At 40.2% G+C, this 19,134-nt stretch overlaps 3 protein-coding genes, 2 long non-coding RNA genes and 1 other non-coding gene across 11 annotated transcripts in view; 2 read left to right on the plus strand and 4 right to left on the minus strand.

Annotated features, from left to right (window-relative positions):
• The window catches only part of LOC127565152 (uncharacterized), a 47,368-nt gene extending 44,581 nt beyond the window's left edge, over positions 1 to 2,787 (minus strand). For all 4 annotated transcript variants that reach the window (XR_007954527.1, XR_007954528.1, XR_007954525.1 and 1 more), the window contains exon 1: positions 2,748 to 2,787. This is a non-coding gene — a long non-coding RNA (uncharacterized LOC127565152). The remainder of the gene's footprint in view (positions 1 to 2,747) is intronic.
• A 73-nt stretch (positions 2,788 to 2,860) lies between these two features.
• On the minus strand, positions 2,861 to 2,932 carry Trnad-guc (transfer RNA aspartic acid (anticodon GUC)). The gene has a single exon. It is a non-coding gene; the product is annotated as a tRNA-Asp (tRNA).
• A 2,618-nt stretch (positions 2,933 to 5,550) lies between these two features.
• On the plus strand, positions 5,551 to 7,761 carry LOC117564935 (adhesion G-protein coupled receptor G2-like). The gene is made up of 2 exons (XM_034243889.2): positions 5,551 to 6,448; positions 6,659 to 7,761. The coding sequence occupies exons 1-2, from the start codon at positions 5,551 to 5,553 to the stop codon at positions 7,759 to 7,761; spliced, it is 2,001 nt and encodes a 666-aa protein (XP_034099780.1).
• An 863-nt stretch (positions 7,762 to 8,624) lies between these two features.
• LOC117563211 (nascent polypeptide-associated complex subunit alpha, muscle-specific form) lies at positions 8,625 to 15,780 on the minus strand. Its single transcript, XM_034241402.2, has 3 exons — positions 15,642 to 15,780; positions 9,833 to 10,929; positions 8,625 to 9,769 (listed from the first exon to the last, which is right to left on the minus strand). The coding sequence occupies exons 2-3, from the start codon at positions 10,926 to 10,928 to the stop codon at positions 8,811 to 8,813; spliced, it is 2,055 nt and encodes a 684-aa protein (XP_034097293.1). The 5' UTR covers position 10,929; positions 15,642 to 15,780; the 3' UTR covers positions 8,625 to 8,810.
• LOC117563214 (uncharacterized) lies at positions 13,877 to 15,061 on the plus strand. 3 transcript variants are annotated; one of them, XR_007954486.1, is made up of 3 exons: positions 13,877 to 14,065; positions 14,418 to 14,639; positions 14,768 to 15,061. It is a non-coding gene; the product is annotated as an uncharacterized LOC117563214 (long non-coding RNA). The 3 variants fall into 3 exon arrangements; XR_007954485.1 differs by having other exon boundaries at positions 13,878 to 14,065; positions 14,418 to 14,631; positions 14,751 to 15,061; XR_007954484.1 differs by having other exon boundaries at positions 13,888 to 14,065; positions 14,418 to 14,631; positions 14,768 to 15,060.
• A 1,466-nt stretch (positions 15,781 to 17,246) lies between the features above and the next one.
• LOC117563212 (uncharacterized) lies at positions 17,247 to 18,536 on the minus strand. Its single transcript, XM_034241403.2, has 2 exons — positions 18,039 to 18,536; positions 17,247 to 17,971 (listed from the first exon to the last, which is right to left on the minus strand). Exons 1-2 carry the CDS (start codon positions 18,508 to 18,510, stop codon positions 17,316 to 17,318), a joined length of 1,128 nt encoding a protein of 375 aa, XP_034097294.1. The 5' UTR covers positions 18,511 to 18,536; the 3' UTR covers positions 17,247 to 17,315.
• Positions 18,537 to 19,134: the final 598 nt, after the last annotated feature.

The raw sequence follows: 19,134 nt of genomic DNA on the forward strand, positions 1-19,134 counted from the left end.
TCGCATTTCATTTTAAATGCAAAACTTACGACTGACTTCAAGTTAGCATGGACAAACCGCACAAAACTTTTATCAAGACTCGAGTTTGCTAAACAACTTTTGTCTTTGCATAATTTTGCACATAGTTGTTGTTTTGTTTGTGTCACTTGCAGTACTTAATGATGGCACGTAATTAAGCTTGAAGATTTAATACTCCAACAACAATATGAAGTCTCAATAAACAATAACATATTATTTGCACTTGCAGACGAACTTCTTGTTAAATCGTATGCAAATTAAAGATGCAGATAAGTCGTTAAATCTGAGCTCAAGCTTAATGTTTTCTAGGTGAATGCAAAACAAATTGCTCGAAATTTGCAGCACAACTAAATCATAAGTCTTTGGGTTTTATTTATCTATGTGGTTTTGCCGAATCTAACAGCCAGCTGCCGAATTTATGTGCAGCACTTGTTACACATACGACACGTTGAACACGTTCAAGACAAATCGAATTTCTCTCTGCTTGTTTTCTTTCTTGTTTTTCGACGTTGCACAAACATGACCCTTGACATAATTTATGGCCGCACTTTGTACCATAAAAGAAACGTTGCTAATTCAACTTAAGGTGGCACTATTTATAATTATACCCTATAAACTTTTAACTTTTTGCCTGTGAATTAGCCCAGTGACATCGTTGGACAACCTGAATTTTGGTTGTAAAAGCAGAATGATGTCGTGACGTCGCAAGTTTGATGGACAGCTCAGCTGCAGGGCGATTCAAGATGAAAGCAAAGCAACACTCGCTAAAAAAAACACATCTCCATTAATAAGAACGCGGTCTTGTTTGAGTTTTGTCTGCGTAAGCAAGAGAAGCAAACAGAGTAGTGATAATGTGCTATGTAATATTAATAAATAAATTAAATATTTAACTAGTTCTTGTGCTTCATTTTTTGAAGTGCTTCTTATCAAAATTCCCTCTCTCATTTAAGCGTGTCTAAATCTAATATAATAACTATTATTTCAGCACATTTTCCAACGCTTTAATACAGATAAACCTAAACCTTTCTCTCTCTCCTTTTCTTTCCTTTCTTTCTGTGCTGTGTGAAAGGGGCAAGAGTCATAAAAATGTTTATGCTCCTTTTATGAACACACAAGCTGTGTAGCTGTGGAGTATCGCACAGTTATGGAAGCGGACAGCGTCCAACACAACAGCATGGTTTAGTTTCATTGTGTATGTGTGTGTGTGCGCTTTTATTGCGCCCTCGCCGAAGGTCCTTGGAGGACAATTATGTTAATATAGGAGCCAAGCAGGAAACGCAGAATAATATCTGCAGTACCAACAGTAAGCAACACTTTAATAGTCAAATTGCAGCCAATGGAACAGTTAAAAGCGAAGAATTTCCGTAGCTAAGCAGCGAACTTAGGCGCAATTAAAGTGAGTGCCAATAATTGACACAACTCTTACTAAAAGCTGTTGTTGCAGCTGTCATCGCAAATCTCCATCAATCAACTGATGCTGAGAGTTACTTTGAAAACTTTTCTAATTAGCATTAAGCATGGAATATGGAACGAGCGATAGAGAGATAGAGTGAAGAGACTTTAGCTTAATAAAAGAAACATTAATAATATGAACAAAGCTGTTTTTGAATTGAGTAAAGCTTCTTTTGGTGCGTAATGCGAAAAAGAATTTATATACTATATGAATTTAAGGCTATTGCAAATCCTTCTTAAATCTTTTTATGCGGTCTGTGTGTAGCTCTGTCCTGTGTGTGTGTGGTTTGTGTGTGAGTGTGTGTGTGGAGCGGGATTTAATTAAAATTTATGTTATAATTCCCGATTACGTGGAATGTCACCAAGTTGCTGAGCTCGTGTCCTGCCACACACGCGATGTGGCTTTTTATCATTTTTTTTGTTTTTTTGAAAAGCGGACATTGAATTCTTGCAGACATCTATCAAATTTAATTCAGCATTCATTCTCCCTCAAGTACTTTAGTTTTTCATTAAATCGAGAAAATATAATTGTGCAACTTATCAATGGTCATCGATGGCACGAAAAACAACCCGAAAAAAAATAGAAAAGAAGAGAAGAGAAAAAAAAAAACAATTAAACTAATTGACAGCAATTTATACGCAGAAATGAGAAAAACGCGACACAAAAGTTTTGTAAAAGAGAAAATTGGCATTGCAAAAGTTTTTACCAAAGAAGAAGAAAAACCACTGAGGGTAAAAGAAATGAAAAGTATGGAGTAAGGAAAGGATGCAGTTGTCGATCCATTTACTTGGCCACTAATGAAACCACAATGGAAGAAGAGAGTTTTGCCAACCAACAGCAAACATGTAACCCCTTAATTGGCGGCTAAAATGCCAAGGCGAACTTTTAATTCGTATGTGAAGTCTCGAAGTCCTTGCAGAGACTTGCCTATCAGCCGGTTGCAGTTGATTACGCGTATGTTGCACTTAGTTTTTGCTACACAAAAAAACAAACACACACTAAAATCATTTAGTACGAGCAAGCGAAACAAAATGGGAACAACATTAATTAAATGCTGCATTTTACAATAAAATTAATTATTGACTAAGCGTATGTGTCGAAGAAATACAAAACTAATTCTTTATCATCTTGACTTTTCACTACCAGACATATTTATACTTCCGCCTCTTCAAGTTCTTTTAATAGTTTACACTAAGTATAGCACTATTTCGTGGGCATCTGTTTGAAAGCGAACTACAAATTTTTCCCATGCATAAACACATAAATATTTACTTACCCGCTCAAATTGTGACGCAGCCGCATATTTACAGTGTATATATAGTTCATTCAATCTGTGAAAAAAAAGAAAACTACAATTAAAAAAAAGTAAAAAGAGTATAGACTCAAGACCTCCCCGACGGGGAATTGAACCCCGGTCTCCCGCGTGACAGGCGGGGATACTAACCACTATACTATCGAGGACTTGAAAACTGCAGCGGCAAAAAGCAAATAATAGATTCCGTTATGGATTTATGAATTGTGCAATGTATGAATAGAAACTATAAATAGAATCGTATTGATATGAATATAGAAATACTAAATTGATTCTAGTGAACTCAATTTTGCACTATAAACAGCAGAGTATTTAAATTAAATATCCACATTGATGTATTTACTTTAAATTTATCAAAGATAACAGACGCAAAATAAAACTCCAAGATAATATTTGTGTTACATTACAATTTGAGTTATTGAGTTTTCTTTTGTATTTATTTTGATTTTTTCTTATTCACTAAGCACTCACAGTTGAAGTATTTTCACTTGTTACCTTTATTGTTGCATGGTCACGGCCAACAATTGCCTTAGCACAATTACATTTCGACCCGCCGCCAGACAAATTTTATTGACCTTTTATTCTCTTGAGTCAGACAGAAGTGCAGAAGCAGAGCACACAAAAAAGTTTTTCTTTACAGCTTCTGCTTTACCTTTGAATAGGAAAAGGGAGACGGAGCCAGAAAATAGATTTGGCCAAAATCTTTTGAGTGTTGCGACAGTCGCTGTTATGTTTAAGTAGCCTAATCCTAATCAAATTGTGCTAAAAGGTCCTCGAAGTCGTTTGGGGAATGAAAATGCTTATCAAATATACAAATTGAATTTCAGTGAAAGAGTTGCTCGAGCAGCCGATTAAGTGCTCTTAAAACACTGACTCCAAACGCTCTGCTTTTGTCAACAAATGCAATTTCGAAAAGCGAAGGCTATATCTCATTCTCATTTTTTAAATATAAATTCAGAAGGGAATTCCATTTACTAACTATTTATGGAAGTATTAATAAGCAAAAAACAACAGCAAACTCCTTGGCAACAATGAACCAATTATATATTTGGTCTGCCCTTGCGAAGTTTACCTTGACTTTGGCGAAAAGTTGCCTTGTAAAATGCCTGAATGCGTTGCGAGTGAAATTCAAATGCAAATTCAAATTCAAACACGAGTACAACGCGTTCTGAATGAATGCATCGCCAAGTGCGGTTCGTGCAGCCAAAGTGAATGAATGAACAGTTGACTTGATAAACAAGTGCATAAAATGAGAGAAACGCCGCTGAGTGAAAGCCTTTAAAATGTCCTTGGCCCATCATCGTTCATCACTATTGCCACATCCTTGGCAAAGTTTACGGTGTGGTTAAATGCAAAAAGTGATGTTGAAAGCGCATGCAATAAATAAACATTTAAGGTGAGTAATAAAAAGCAGCTGTCTAATAGCTTCACTTAATATAGTTTATACTTTTCACAAATTCAAAAGAAACTTTTCAAATTTAATTGCCCAGCTGTTGGCGTCTGTTTAATCATTTCCAACAAGCTTCTAACGTCATTTCACATCATATATGTAGATAGTTAGATATTCAATTTGTTTAGTTTTTGCTACTCTATTATACAAGTTCAAATAGTTTCACAGCCATTCATTAGCATGCAAATTTGAATACTTTTTCATCTATGGGGTCAACGTCTCGTTATCAACATTTTGTGGCATAGAACCACATGCCAAACTTTGTTCAACAAAAGTAAATACAGCCAACACTTTGCCAGCATCATTCTCTCAAAATACAAGTTGAGTTTAATTATTGTTCTATTTGTTTAATACTCTTGATGAATTAATAAAAAGCTCTGCAAATTAAAGTGGAATATTTTCCACTTAAAGCTAAGCATTATTTATCTCTAAGTTGCTGTCGAATAAATTTTTATTTTAAGTACTATATCAAATAAAGTTTGTTATCATCAAATAAACAAATCCTTTGAGTAGCTCTTCACTTCTGCGCATTACTAACTTTTATTTTAAGCATTCACTTCTGTCACTTACAAAGCCAAATGCATTTCCTGGTTTCCCACATGTGTGCATACATTCATCTCTTCCTGTTGTTGCCTTCTTATTATTTTCAATCTACACTCTGTCCACAAAAAAAGTATCCAAAAGTTTGTCTAAGCCCGAATCAGACGACAAATGCACACAAAAAGTATCAACAATCTCTTAACTTTGCAGCGAATTTTCTTCCACTCAAATAGCAAAAGAACTTTGACGTACTTCAAATATTTTTTAGAGAATTCAAACCTGACAAAGGAAAGATTTCAAAAGTTGTAATTATACTCTAAATACTAAATCGTATTGTACTTACAAATTATTATAAAACATTTTATTTATTTATAGACATAAAAAATACATTCGTTATTATTATTTTATTATATCCATCTTCAATGACTTACAAACTGTTCGATACTCTCCATCCAACCCAGAGAAACCATTTTTGAGTCGTATAAGAGAATTGTCGGTTGATTAATCATTTGTAGTTGTGGTCAACTAATAAATATAAATCTCTTAATCAACTCTGACACAAAACAGTTTGCGCTTGCAACTGGAGTCAGAAAGTTCAATTTGATATTAGAAATGTGTTTTATAAAGATTTTTCTGCTCGGTTTAGTTTGGAGCATTGTCTCCGCAATCGTCGAACATTGTCCGCAAGTTGGCTTTCGCCACATCTACCAAAACGGTGAAAATCGCACAATCTTTAACAACTATTTTCCTTTAACTGCGGTGAATGAATCTGCTACGATGGGACACCTTTGTGTGGATCAAAATGGACTGCCAGTGATGCGTCGATGCCTTGGCCACAATAAGTGGGAGGAACTTGTGAACATCACCTGTCAATTCGAAATGGAAGCCAACGAGTTGAGTCAACGTCTGAACAAACTAAAACTTGAACTCAATGAGGAATTGCCTGCTTTAGATGAAACATATCGCAACAATGTTGTGTACAATACATCGCAACTTCTTGGCAACGCAAAACACAAAATTCAGCCAGTGGATGTTGTGAATGTCAACAAAATCATCGATGCTGTCACAAAGGAGAAAACAAAACAAAACGATGCTGAGAGTTCTGCGATCATTGGGCTCTACGATCTATTGATGGACACGGATAGCACAGTGTTGGAACTTTCGGCTCGACTGAATACCACAAATAATCTGCTCTACAATTTCGAAGGCTACATGGATAAGTTGGGACCACATCTGCACGATCTTAAGAGCTGTAAGCCACAGAACGCCCTTGTTAACATAACGAATCTGGTTGACATGAGAGTCGCCAAAGGATTGCAGATTTTAGTTAGCCAAAAACTGAGCGTTTTCTATATATTTCCGGATTGTAATCAATACACTGGCATTGCCATCTACGATCGTGCGGCACCGAACCGTTTGAATTGCTTCCATCATTATTACTGGTATCGTTTACTCTACGCCAATGAAAGTGTTGATAATCTAAAAGCTGAACCTGGTCTGCAGACTGCGACTTTTCTGTCTCACGAACTATGGCAATCTTTGAAAAGTGCTGGAGCTACGTATCTGATCTTTAAGATTTATGCCAACAATGCGTTCTTCATTGAGAAACTGCCACCAGAGAAAAGATCAAGTTTACAGAGCCATGTGCTGTCCATAAGCATACCTCAGGTGATGAGTGAGTAGAAATAGATATAAGTTTGGACAGGCAGGCGTATACGTAATATAATTTAACTTATGAATTTCGACATGCTGAATTCTAATTCCAAATGAATGGTACAACTGTTACTATGCTAAGTCAATATTGTCGAATATTACTGATAGTCTGTCCTAGTTTATGTTTTTATTTTCATTTTTCTTACCTTTTTTCCTTCCCTATCCCTTTCAGAAGACCTGCCACGTCAATTGGTTTTCCTGCTACGCAATCTGAAGCAGGCCCAAGTGCTTAAGGAATCTCCTCAGCTGAATTACTATTGTGGCTACTGGGACTACGTTGGCTGGCAGACGAACGGAGTGACGACCAGACAAAACAATGCCTCACAAGACGAAGATGCAATTGTTGTGTGCCACACGAATCACTTGACGCAGTTTGGGCTGCTCGTTGGCAGCAGCTTTAAGCAGTTGCCGGTGCAAGCAGATGCGATGCAACTGCATCATGAATGCATTCTTGATATGGTGACAGCCGTTGGCTGTGGCCTCTCACTGTTCGGTTTGATGGCCATTTGGCTGACGGCCATGCTGTCCGATAGATGGCGCTCGCAGCATGCGACGAAACTGTTGCTCAACCTAAGTCTGGCGATGACACTGCTTTTTGGCATGTTGCTGCTCGTGTATATCAATGAGTGGGTTTTGCGTTTTGCATTCAATGTGCATCGTGTTGCATGCATCGCCTTGGGTGCCACGCTGCAGTATCTGGTGCTGTTACTGTTCACCTGGATGCTGCTCATTGGCTACTTGCAGTATCGCCGACACGTTACCGTCCTGATGGTGAGATCCGAGCATGTGGTGCTCCGCATGGCCACCATTGCCTGGCTCGTGCCCCTGCTGCCCACTCTCCTGTTGCTCTTCCTCGACCACAAATCGTATGCACCCATACCATATCGCCCCAGGGACATTGCAACCGTGTGTTATCCATCCGGTACAGGTTTAATCTACAGCATTCTGTTGCCCATCGGTTCGGTGTTAATCATTAATAGCTGCGTGCTCTGCCGCATTATCCACAGCGTCTCTCGGCTGCGACATCGCAATAGGCAACTCGTCTGGCAGCAACTGAATCTCTTTATGTTGCTCTTTTCACAGCTCGGCTTGACTTGGATCTTTGGCATTTGCTCGTACTTTCGACTCGGATTGGTTTTCAATTATCTCTTCTGCATTATGGGCACAGTCCAAGGATTCATACTTTTTGTCTACTTCATCTTGCTGGAGACCAAGGCACGCAATGTCTGGCTAAAGCTTTTGACTGGCAGACGTCAAGTTCAATCGACCACTTAAATTTGGAATTTAATTTTATATTGTTCAGTTCTGAAAATAAACAAATAAAGACAAAAACGTATTTATAGATAAAAATTGAAAACCAATTTAAGCCCCAACTTAATCTACATACTTATCCGCAGCCAAATGTACAATTATGTATAGCACTTTTTCTATGTATGCACGAAGGAACAAATAAAAGTTTTTGTGTAAACAAAACCGGAATAAAATTAATATCCATGAAGCAGAAAAATGGCAAACTTCATTTTAGCAGTCTGGTCAAGAGAAGAAAAAGTTTAGTTAGCGGCAGTTTGGGATTACGAAAACACAGGGCAATAATCCGATTTTAATTGTGGTTGAGAAATGTCTTGGAGTGGGTTATAAAATAATGGTATTCTAAAAAAAAACAAATTTGTTAGGTATTTTTAATATTACATAAATTACTACATTTATTTTTATCATTTAAATTCATTCAAATGGGAATTCTTTCTCATAAGTAGCGAAAATTACAATTTAAATATTTTAGCTAATTTCTAAACCCAAAATCTATCTTTAGCCAAGTTTTTGTAAAAGGTTGTTGCACACATTATTAAAATTTCTTTGTGTTGGCAATTGCGTTTGTTTAAAATGAACGAAACGCGTTTAGCCAAGACAGCAACTACAAAAACGATTTAGTTCATGCAATATATAGACAGATGGCGCCATATCAATTGGCGTCCACATAGAGAGGTGAATAAGTTTGGAACGTAAGAATGCGCCATCTATGGTGTAGTCTCTTTGAGTTGTGTTTTTACACAGATGGCGCTGCAAAGTAGTTACGCGATTTGGACGCTATTCATAATATATATCAATGTTAATAATAATAAACATATAGTACATATATGTAATTTTTTCATCATGTTTTGTTTTATTATGAAGACTAAGAAAAGTACGTGTATATTATGCGTGTAAAAATTCGATTTGAATTACAAAATATCGTAGAGAACCATCGGATGTGTGGTGGCTGACTGACATCTATTTGGTTTGGATTACAGATTCCAGCTGCAGCTGCAGCTAGTTATGGTTTATGGTTAATGGAGGCAATAGGCCACCAGCACGGTCACCAGGGCAGACAGCGCGCTCCACTGGGATACAGACTTGACACCGCTGTGGGCATCATGCAGTCCCGACTCCACTGACAGACGAGCCGACGTCTGACCAGGCATGCGCATGATATCTGGTTGCGAACTTGGCTTGAAGGGAGCCAACGGCACATGTCCTTCGGGCACTACGGGTTGCAACGGAGCCAGGGGCGTGCCGTCAACAGATGCTACGGGTGCAACTGGAGCACCTGGAGCAACTGGAGCAGCTGGTGTTGTTGCATTGAGGGGCACTTCTGGTGGAGGTGCTGGATAGCAGACTATCTTCTCGACTTCAATGGTCTTGTTGGAATCCTTGGGATCAGGTTCGGGCAAAAGCATTGGCACGCAGATAATAGGTCCAGTGGGTGCAGCTGCAGCATTGGGATCAGCAGCAGCTGGAGCAGCATTGACGCCAGCTGGAGCAACTGCAGCGCTCTCAAGGGGTGCGAGTGGGGCTAAAGGTGTACCACCGACAGTGGGAGCAGCACCTGGAGCAGGAGCAACGCCTGGTGCTGGAGCAGCGCCTGGAGCTGGAGCAGCGCCTGGAGCGGGAGCCGCACCTGGAGCAGGAGCAACACCTGGAGCCGGAGCAGCAGCTGGATAAACAGGTGCAGCTGGAGCTGGAGCTGGAGCCGGAGCGGGAGCAGCTTGTTGTGGGCTGCCTGCGTTGATGATGGTTGTGCCAGATCCTGCATCCGTTGTGGTCACTGAGCCAGGTGGTCCATTGTTGATAATGATGATCTTGTCATCGCCACCGCCGTTGTTGCTGCTACCTCCATAGTTGCCGCCTCCATAGCCGCCGCCTCCGTAACCACCGGATGGCACATGTTCAACAACGCGTGTGTTGGTGGGCGTAAGGGCGTGTCCAAGAATGGCACCACCAATAGCGCCAGCAATGAGACCAGTGCCTAAAGCAAACAATCAATTATAACCTGTACTTTAAACCAACTTCTGGTGTTGTCTTTACTCACCCAAGCCGGGTCCAGATGATGACTTTGGTGGCTGCGCATAGTAGGTAGCTCCCTGGGGAATGGCGGCGCCAGCTGGCAAGTATGTGGCACCGGCGGGTAGAGCGTGCACCGGCTGCTGGGGATAATAGGCGGGAGCGTGGGGCACTTGGCCGGCACTGGGATAGTAGGTGGCGCCAGCTGGCGGTGCACTATGGTAGGTGGCGCCAGCGGGGACCGAGCTGTGATAGGTGGCGCCTGCGGGGACCGAGCTGTGATAGGTGGCGCCAGCTGGCGGTGCACTATGGAAGGTGGCGCCGGCGGGCAAATGTCCAGGCTGATATAAAGTGGCGCCAGGAGGCAACTGGCCGGGATTGTGATACGTGGCACCGGGATAGCCCGACTGGACACCCTGCGTATGCGTCGCCGTGATGGGAGAGTGTTGATAGCTTGTTGTGTTGGTGCGTGACCTGTAGCCGCCAGAGGGCGTGTAGTGATGACCTGAACCGTAACTGGAACTGGAGCTCGAGGAGCTGGCGACTGGACGTGCATTGGTGTTGGTAGCAGCCGAGTAGCTTGGTGGTGGTGCGTTCGCCTTGTAGCTGGGATTGTACGCTGGCGGCGGTTCGTGGACGTTGGTGCGTGCTCCGCCCGCTGGATTGCTGGCCGAGTAAGCTGGCGGCGGTCCTTGAGCCTTAGGCACATTCCAGCCGGGAGCAGGCGGTGCGGATGCCACGGGCGCCACGGACTTTGGTTGCGAGTGTGTGTCGCCATAGCTGAGACGTGTGTTGTCCACATGTCCACTTTGTCCTTGGTACTTGGGTGAACTGTAGGACGTAGCTGGTGCCGAGTGCGATACATGCGACGTCGATGGCGCCGAGTAGGAGGTGTGGACGGGCGCCGAGTAGGAGGTGTGGGCGGGCGAAGAGTGGTGAGAGTAGCTCGAGGATGAGGACGAGGAGGAGCGTCGTGGCGTGTAGCTGCTGTGGCTGCTGGAGCTGGAGCGACTCTTGCTGCCGCCGAAGGACCAACGCTTGGCCTGGACATCCTCGCTGGCCAGCAGGATGAGAAGCAGCGAGAGGAGGAGCACGTGGCTCAGTCGCCTCACGGTGTGCGACATGCTGCAACAAATGAATAACACAAACACTCTGTTCACTTAGTTCTCTTGATGATGATTTGTGCAAATCTTGTCAAGCTGTATGCGATAGCGATAACGATTAACGACGATGCGGTTGTCGATTGCTGTGGATGCTGTACAAATTGCTTGTGTCGTGGTTGGCTCGACTTGAAGTGAGGAACTGAGCTGCTCTCGCCAGGTTGCAGCACTTAAATAACCCAGATGCTTATCACTCGATTAACGCGCGACTCTCAACAGACAAAAAAAAACCCGCGAATCAACACATACATACACACACACACACACTTGCAGTGTATGTTAGCGATAGCGATAAGAAATATAGCGATGAGCATTTAAACAGCATATTAAATAATGCCTTGGAGGAGAGAGTGCGAATAAAGTAAGGATAGCCAAAGGTTAAGATGATTAATTTGCGACACAAGCAAAACAAACAAGCAAACAAACAAATTATTCCCCATTGAATATTCAGAATGAGTTAATATCGATATGTCATCTATGGATAGCAGTTTAAATGTGATGCAATAGATGCAAATATATCAAATTTTGTCTGTCTTAGAGCGGCAAATAAAAGATTATTCCATCAAATATATGTTTCAACCATTTCTTTAAGAAGTTTTCTTATAAATAAGAAAAATATATTATATTACGATACATTTTATCGATTAATAGGAATAGGAATGGTGATTATTGAAAATGGGTCAAATTCATATCTTTAAAGCGCTTGTTTTAAATTTTTGATAAGGAGATGCTAATATATAGAATTTTGCAATAATCGAAAATGGTTTTATAAATATGTATTAGATTACTTTGGTTGAAAAACCGACACTGGACCGGAAATTGATAACAGGTCACATTGATAGATGAGCACTACAGCAGAGTTAGCGGAGATTATTATATTATATATATATGACTCATGTGAATCAATTTTAAAACAATTATTAAGTATTTTGCATGCTTCAATTATTCCTAATCAAGTGTAACTATTTCTTTGCAATTATTGATCCTTTCTGGATATAATATATAATATTATAATAATATTTCTTGTATTTATAGTTGGTAATTTGCATCTTATATTTATCATTATAAATAGCCTTTTGTAATTTGCATTTAAATTTGCCATCGCTAATCCAAATCCTAAACCAAAAACACAAGTTGCCCATCGCGATCTCTCTCAGTGTCATTCTTAATTTGAGTGCGTGGGACAGAAATGGGGATTACTAAGAGGGGGTTGGATAGAAGAGCACTTTAATTTGTTGTTTGCATAAACAATTGATTCAATTTGTGCTAATAATACCCGGAACACTCAGTCAGAGCCAGAGCCAGAGCTTGAGCCTGAGCCACTTGTGAGTGTGCAGCAAACACATTGTTGACAATTCCCAAAAGCTGACTACAAAACTCTCCCACACTCACTCACACACACACACACACACTACACTCACTCACACATACTAATACACTTTAGAACTCTTTCAATGCGTACTAGAAAATGCGACATGAATTCTGTGCTGCGCCGCGTTAAAAGTTTTTGCGAGCTCTTCTAATTGATTCACCATATATCTATTTGCGTCATAAACTCGCAGCTAGCCCTGCCCCTTTAGTGCTGACGCAATGCCACGCCCTGTCCGCCCCGGTCTGCCACTTTTGGTGTCTGCTTGCCCCATTTTGGGGCGCGTTAGCCGTGATGATAATTAACTTGACGATTTGCTCGGCTTGTCGCGTGGCCACACTTCATTGCTTCTTCTATTATTGCGAGAGGACTTTTGCCATGGCAGTGTATACTATACACATTATATATATATATATAGACTAGCAAATAGACACACACCCAGACATTAAGAATTAACGATGGGAGGTTAAGAAATCGTTTTGATGGCGGGGTGGCAGATCAGAAGGTCAAGTTTTTAGTCAGCCAAGGTGAACGGAAACTGTTCCAGACTTTTGATCTTTAAGAAAAGAATTTCAAAGTTGAACTAATTGCGAACATTTCTTATTTCCCGCCTCGTTGCTGGGAAATCCAATGACTCGATTCAGACTTGGGTCAGACATACAATATATTAATTATTTTAATACACTCATACTTAGAACAATTGCCGTCCAAAAAGTCGTGACGTAAATTCGACAAAGAAAGACGTCACAGAAAATAATCAATGAACTTTCATCATTCACGCAGAGTAAGAGAGCAGCTACGTCAACGTGCTTTCAAATTAATCTATATTCATATTGACACGAAAGTCTTTTAATCAGAAATGGGGCTGCCAACTCATTTTAAGAGTAAGAAATTTCAAGAAAAAACACTTGCGTCTCAGATATTGACAGACCTTAAATAATGAGTGCATTTTTATCTGTATGATATCATATTTGAAGTAGTCTGTCAAGATCAACTCTATATACTAGAATAGTTAGCATATTAACCTAAACCGAATACGGAATTCCTGGAATTGATTGAGAGAATTTCTACATACATAGAAATAATTATAATAGAAATATAGAATGCTATAAATTACCACAAATTGTGGTTATAATTCCCATTCACATCTCGGCACATGTTTGAATGTAAATTTAATCTGATGAATACACGAGGGAATTAGTTTTGCAGTCTGAATACTGCTTTTGTTTACAATTATTGCATGCAACACAAAAACAGGTTGCATTTCTGAGTCATCACAAATCACAAATGTGAAGCTGAAACTCGTGACGCCATGAGTTTGTCTCATAATTATCTGTTGTTGAATTACAGCAATTTCTTGGAAAACACAAATTGTTTTATTTTGTTTTTTGCAAACTGTTGTTGATCGAACACTCAGATTTCGATCGCTAAACAGAATACAAAATACAATTACGTCTTTAGCTTATTCTTATCACTCAGCCGGGTTCATATGATGTCAAGAGTGAGCATAGATAGTTGATAAGACTGACTGTAGATGACCATGTGGCTGTATACTATTTAAAAGCGAGCTTCATCTGCGCCAGCCACAGTCTGACTTAGTTAAACGCGACGTGCAGTCGGCCTTGTCTTTTTGTGGCAGTGGGTGAAAATTGCCATGAACGGGGAAGTTGTTTGGTTAATATAATAGACCGGTTTCCCTTCCAGGTAACACACACAGTCACAAATGTGCTACGTAAGTTGTGTCGTTAAAAAGCGATTCGAAATTTTGCCAAAGACCGCATTGTGGGAGAGCTCTTGAAAAATCTATTTATGGTTAACTGTTGTCAGTTAAAATTGTGATGTAATTAATCGAAAAAACAATTAACGAAATGGAGGCGAGATGGAAAGATGTCTCACGATCGAAATTGCGATAAATAGAAATATCAAAATTCATATAACAAACCATAAACAAATTCAAGTCACTCTTTTGAGGTCAATAACCACTTAAGCACAATAGAATTTCGGCAATAGACAAATTAGTATTTGTATTAATTCCATTAAGATCCCATTCTATTCTCGAGTTTTTTTTTGGTCTATTTTCAAAGTTTTACTGCCCCAAATTCCCCTACACACGTGTGGCATTGCACCTATATCGAAGGGAGACAGATACAATATGTAAATAAATGTGGAACGTCTAAATTTAAACAAACTTGTTGACTGCAGAATGAGTAATAAAAAAAGCGGGAATGAATTCTAGAATGGAACTTGTTTGTGTTCACACAAATATTATTATGAGGGGCAATCGAAAAAAGCAAAAAGGTAAATAGGTAAATAAATATTGTGCCAGCTGCTTGCTCTTGATGAAATTGCTGTGACGATTTTTCATGCATTGCAAACGAAATTATAGATTTGTATTTATATTGATGTTAATCATGTAGACATTATTTTAAAACAGTTGGAGAGTCAACGACTTCAATATTCTACAAATGCAAACAAAGTACATTTAAATTCGGAATAATTTTGAATCGATTCCTGGATGATCTCAATCCCGTGACTGACAAGGCAGCTGAAATATTCAACCGGTTCTGCATTGCAAATGCGAATATTTGGAATGATTCGAAGAAAGTACTATATACAATACTATATTCGCATTAGTATAAACAGTTCACATTATACCTAAGAGCATATGGATGTACTCAAAATATATCATCAAAAAAAATAATAGCAAACACAAATCATTAAAAATATTTTCAAAAATTGAATTAGAGAATTCGAATTGCGTTGGGTTTCTATATCTAATTGGCGAGACATGTGTATTGTGAAGACAACAAACATATAAATATATAGACGTATATATGAACAGTCAAACACATAATGAAGTACAGTAAAACCTTTTTAGAACAAAAAAATAAACTTTATGCAAAATCAACCTAATCAAAACTGTTAAAATACAACAAAATAAACTAAATGCAACCACAACTTGTTCTTAGATACGGCAAAATTGCTAAAATTGTTTTCAAAATTATAAATTTTTCAGCGGAAATTTATTTTCTTAGGTGTTCACTGTATATTATTGTTTGACCTTGCGTTCCTACAAATTTGCAAAGTCGCAAAAAAACAAAGAACGTTTGCGCTTCAATTGAGTGGGGAATTGATGAGGCGTCAAGCGTCGATTGATCGGGAGCTAAATACATTATGTACGACACAATATATATATGAATAAAAAACCGGTCTGGAGCCACAGCCGCAATTGCAAGTGTACACAAATATTTGCAATAAACACCAAGTTGTAAAAGATTATAATACTTATTATTGTTGGGCGTATTTACTTGATTTTGTTGTACAGTTTATTGGTGTATTTAATTTTCGCTGTCGCGTGCGGTTTTAGTTCGTGTTTAGTTCCGTTCAAAGTTTCTCAAACAACTGAAATGCGCTTGAAAATTTAGTTTCTTTTGTTGTGTGTTGAGAGGCGACGCTTTGCGAGGCGTCGTGACGCGTTCCGCCGCGAGTGTAAAAAGAGTAACGGACCAAAGCAGCGACCGCAACTTGTTGGTGCTGCTACTTGTTGTTATTGTCGTTGCTGTTGCTGTTGCTGTATTCGTCATCTCTGCTCGCATCAACGTGAGCGTCGCAGTCGACTGCGGCTCTCTCTCACTCTCTTTCCAATAAACATGGGGCACATAAATGTCAGCATGTGTGAGTGTGTGTGTTGTGTTGGCATTTGATGTCTCATGGGAGTTGTTTTGCTCCAACGCTTTTATTTAATTTTCATTTTATTGATTGTCTTGCCGAGCCAAGCCGAGCGGGGGAATATAGCTCTGAGGTGTGTTGTTGCTCTGGATTAGTTATGATATCATTTACGCATCATGGATTGGCAAACATGTGTGGGTTGTACGCATAAGCTTATGAATATACAAATATTTTGCAATATAAAGCCTGTAGTTAGTTTAATTGTAAAATGTTATCAAATAATGAATTCTCTTTACCCAAAAGTAAGTTTTCTTCTGAAATAAATGGAAATAAACTAAATTCAAAACTAACTTGAATTATAAATAAAAGTTGCGAAAGTTCATTGATATAGGTCACGGCGGTTATGCGGAGTACAACACAATCTTGATAATTGGTGAGAATTGGCCAAATCCCTGACATTTTTGCAAATATAAAAGAGCGATTTCGAAAATCTGATCAAGATAATGTGAGTGATAAGCAAATATGCATTCAGCTGCTTGCTCTCTTGCTGAAAGAAGAGAGAGAGAGAGAGTAATGTAGCTTTTTGCGAATTTGCATGACTCCTTTCAGTTAAGTCGCCCCTCTCTTCGTTCGGCTAAATTAATGAGCGAGAGTGTGTTTCGTGCTTTTGGATCATCATCACGCTTACTCCTCATTCACTTGCACAAACACATTCGCAAATTCCCATATGTCTGCAGCCGTCGTCGACGTCAACGCCAAAGTAGACGGCATCGGCGCAGCGTCAGCGTCAGCTTCACTGTCGTTGTTGTTGACAAGGTGTTTGCTTTTGTGCCTTTTCGTAGGGGCGTCGCTCTTGCTGTTGTTATTGCTATTGTACCCAGCCTTGCTGATACTGTTGTTGCTGCTGTTGCTACTGTTGTTGCTGTCCGGCAATAGCTTTTAGCTGTGACTTCACGGAAGCAACATAAGCGACGAAGATGGAGACAGAGGCAGTCTCCCGATACGTGCTTATGGGCGAGACAAATATGACAGCTTGCGAGGCAGCAAAGTCTGCGGAAGCTTGCCTAGACTTAAAAGCTTTAAAGTTTTACCGCCCATTAAGAGCTAAGCTTTTTGTAGTTTATCAAAAGCTGAACGATTTTTTCTACACGCAGCCCATTAAAAAAGGGGAAACTATGTAAGTAGCATAGTTTGGTGTGCTCCATAAAAGAGTACATAATTAGACAGAATGAATCTTTGAGGCATTTTATGGCTGTAAATCAAAACGAAAGTAAACATTTATTTGCATTATAGCTTAACGTATAAATTTAAGGCTAATTCAGCATAGCATCCACATCAGCCTGCGAGCTGTTTGTCACTTCAGTGACTTCCTCTGCCGCTGTCGCTCCCTCTTCGTCCTCCTCTGTGCTATCAGATGCACTACCAATATCGCCTGCAACAATTGGTGGCTCTGTGCTGGTCGTGGTGCTGCCAACCTGTTCGGCCATGCACTGTGGATCGTTTTGGCAATCCACATTCGCCATGGCATTCAAACTTGCTGCTGGCACGCATGCAATGCGTTCCACTTCTCGCACCTCTTCGGCATTCAGGGGATCCGTCTCTTTCATCATGATGGGGAAGCACACAATTCCGCCAACAGGTGGCGCTGTTGCATCAGTGCTTTGGGTAGTTTGCTCCTCGCTTGATAATTCCTCCTGGGTTTCCTCCTCATTGCTTAACGGCGGAGCAAAGAATTGCACTTCTTGCAGCGGTGCCTCTGTCTCTCCCTGTCCCTGTCCCTGACCCTCTCCCACACCCTCTCCCTGTTGTCCATTGTTAATAACGATTATTCGTCGACTCTCCAATTGAGCAGGTTCTCCTCCCTGCGGATTCTGATTCGGATTCTGATGGTACACTTGATGATAGTGGCCACGATTCATGCTGTGCATCAGTCTGGCAGCCAGGAAACCAGTCAGAAATCCATTCGTACCTTAGTCAATGTAGAAACGTATCCAACTATAGAACTCTTCCGCTCGCTTACACACACTCTCGCTCACCTGATCCGAAGCTGCTGCCCATGGGCGGTTGCGGATAGTAGATGGCGCCACTGGGCAGTGCCTGAGTATTGGCATAGTAGGTGCCCTGGCTGGGCGCTGATCCATAGCCAAAATTATAGCCATGTGGCAGTTGTTGACGCGGATAGTTGCCCAGCTGTGGCTTGGGCATGGACATGGGTTTCGGTGGTGGCGGTGGCGGTGGTGGCAGCGGCACCTTGGGTACAGTCATCGCCGTATGAACGGGAGAACCGCTGACAACGCGTCGTCCGCCGCCCGACGACGATGACTTGCTGCCGTATTTGCTACGCCAGCCACCAAAGATGCCACCAAATGAGCCACCGCCACGTCCACGACCACCTCGACCTGCCGCGGGCTGCACGAAGCAGGCGGCGGAAATGAGTAGAAGCAGCAACAGCAGCTGCTGTTGCGAATTGGAAATACAACGAGTATGTTTCATGCTTGCGATCTGCATCCGGCAATAACCACTTTCAAACTGGGGGATAAAGGCAACGCGTCGGCGCCTATATCTCCCTGAAAAGCATGGAAATCATGAAATGCGTGTGCGGCTGCCTCACTTTGGCACTTGTGAGGCATTTAGATTAACGAAAGAGCTTCACAATGGTTTCAAAAATCATTTCTTCAAAAGAATTCGCATTTAAGTGAAGCCTTATAAATATTTAAACCATTCAATCGAATATTTAGTTTCTATCTCATCATAAAAACTTTATTGCTAAGCTTAAAATTTTGAATAACATTTAAATATGTTTGTTAAAGAGTTTTTGCATTAGGCAATTCATTATAATAGCGTAATCAGTGCAGATTTATAAAAAAATATTAAAAAATAAACTTTAACTTTGACTCACCGATAAGAAAAAATGTTATAAAATTGTGATCTGAAATAAAAAGAAAATGATTTTTATTAGATATACGTGTTAATTTTGATTTCTGTACCAACTTGTAATGAATAAAAAAGTTAGTAATTTAAATATTTTAGTTTTCTATAGTAATACTAATTCATTTATACGCTTTCCCTTAAATCACATTTAATATTAATAATTTATAGACTTTTTTGCATTTTAAGTTGATTTATAGCTGC

The sequence above is a fragment of the Drosophila albomicans genome, chromosome 2L, assembly GCF_009650485.2.
Source record: "Drosophila albomicans strain 15112-1751.03 chromosome 2L, ASM965048v2, whole genome shotgun sequence".
NCBI classification, from domain to species: Eukaryota; Metazoa; Arthropoda; class Insecta; order Diptera; family Drosophilidae; genus Drosophila; species Drosophila albomicans.

Excerpts from the sequence above, each read along its gene's own strand:
- LOC117564935 (XM_034243889.2), top strand. The coding sequence starts at position 5,551 with ATGGGACACCTTTGTGTGGATCAAAATGGACTGCCAGTGATGCGTCGA. Across the intron at positions 6,449-6,658 it reads AAGCATACCTCAGGTGATGA|AAGACCTGCCACGTCAATTG; the intron begins GTGAGTAGAAAT and ends TATCCCTTTCAG.
- LOC117563211 (XM_034241402.2), bottom strand. The coding sequence starts at position 10,928 with ATGTCGCACACCGTGAGGCGACTGAGCCACGTGCTCCTCCTCTCGCTG. Across the intron at positions 9,770-9,832 it reads ATCATCTGGACCCGGCTTGG|GCACTGGTCTCATTGCTGGC; the intron begins GTGAGTAAAGAC and ends TGTTTGCTTTAG.
- LOC117563212 (XM_034241403.2), bottom strand. The coding sequence starts at position 18,510 with ATGCAGATCGCAAGCATGAAACATACTCGTTGTATTTCCAATTCGCAA. Across the intron at positions 17,972-18,038 it reads GGGCAGCAGCTTCGGATCAG|GTACGAATGGATTTCTGACT; the intron begins GTGAGCGAGAGT and ends ACATTGACTAAG.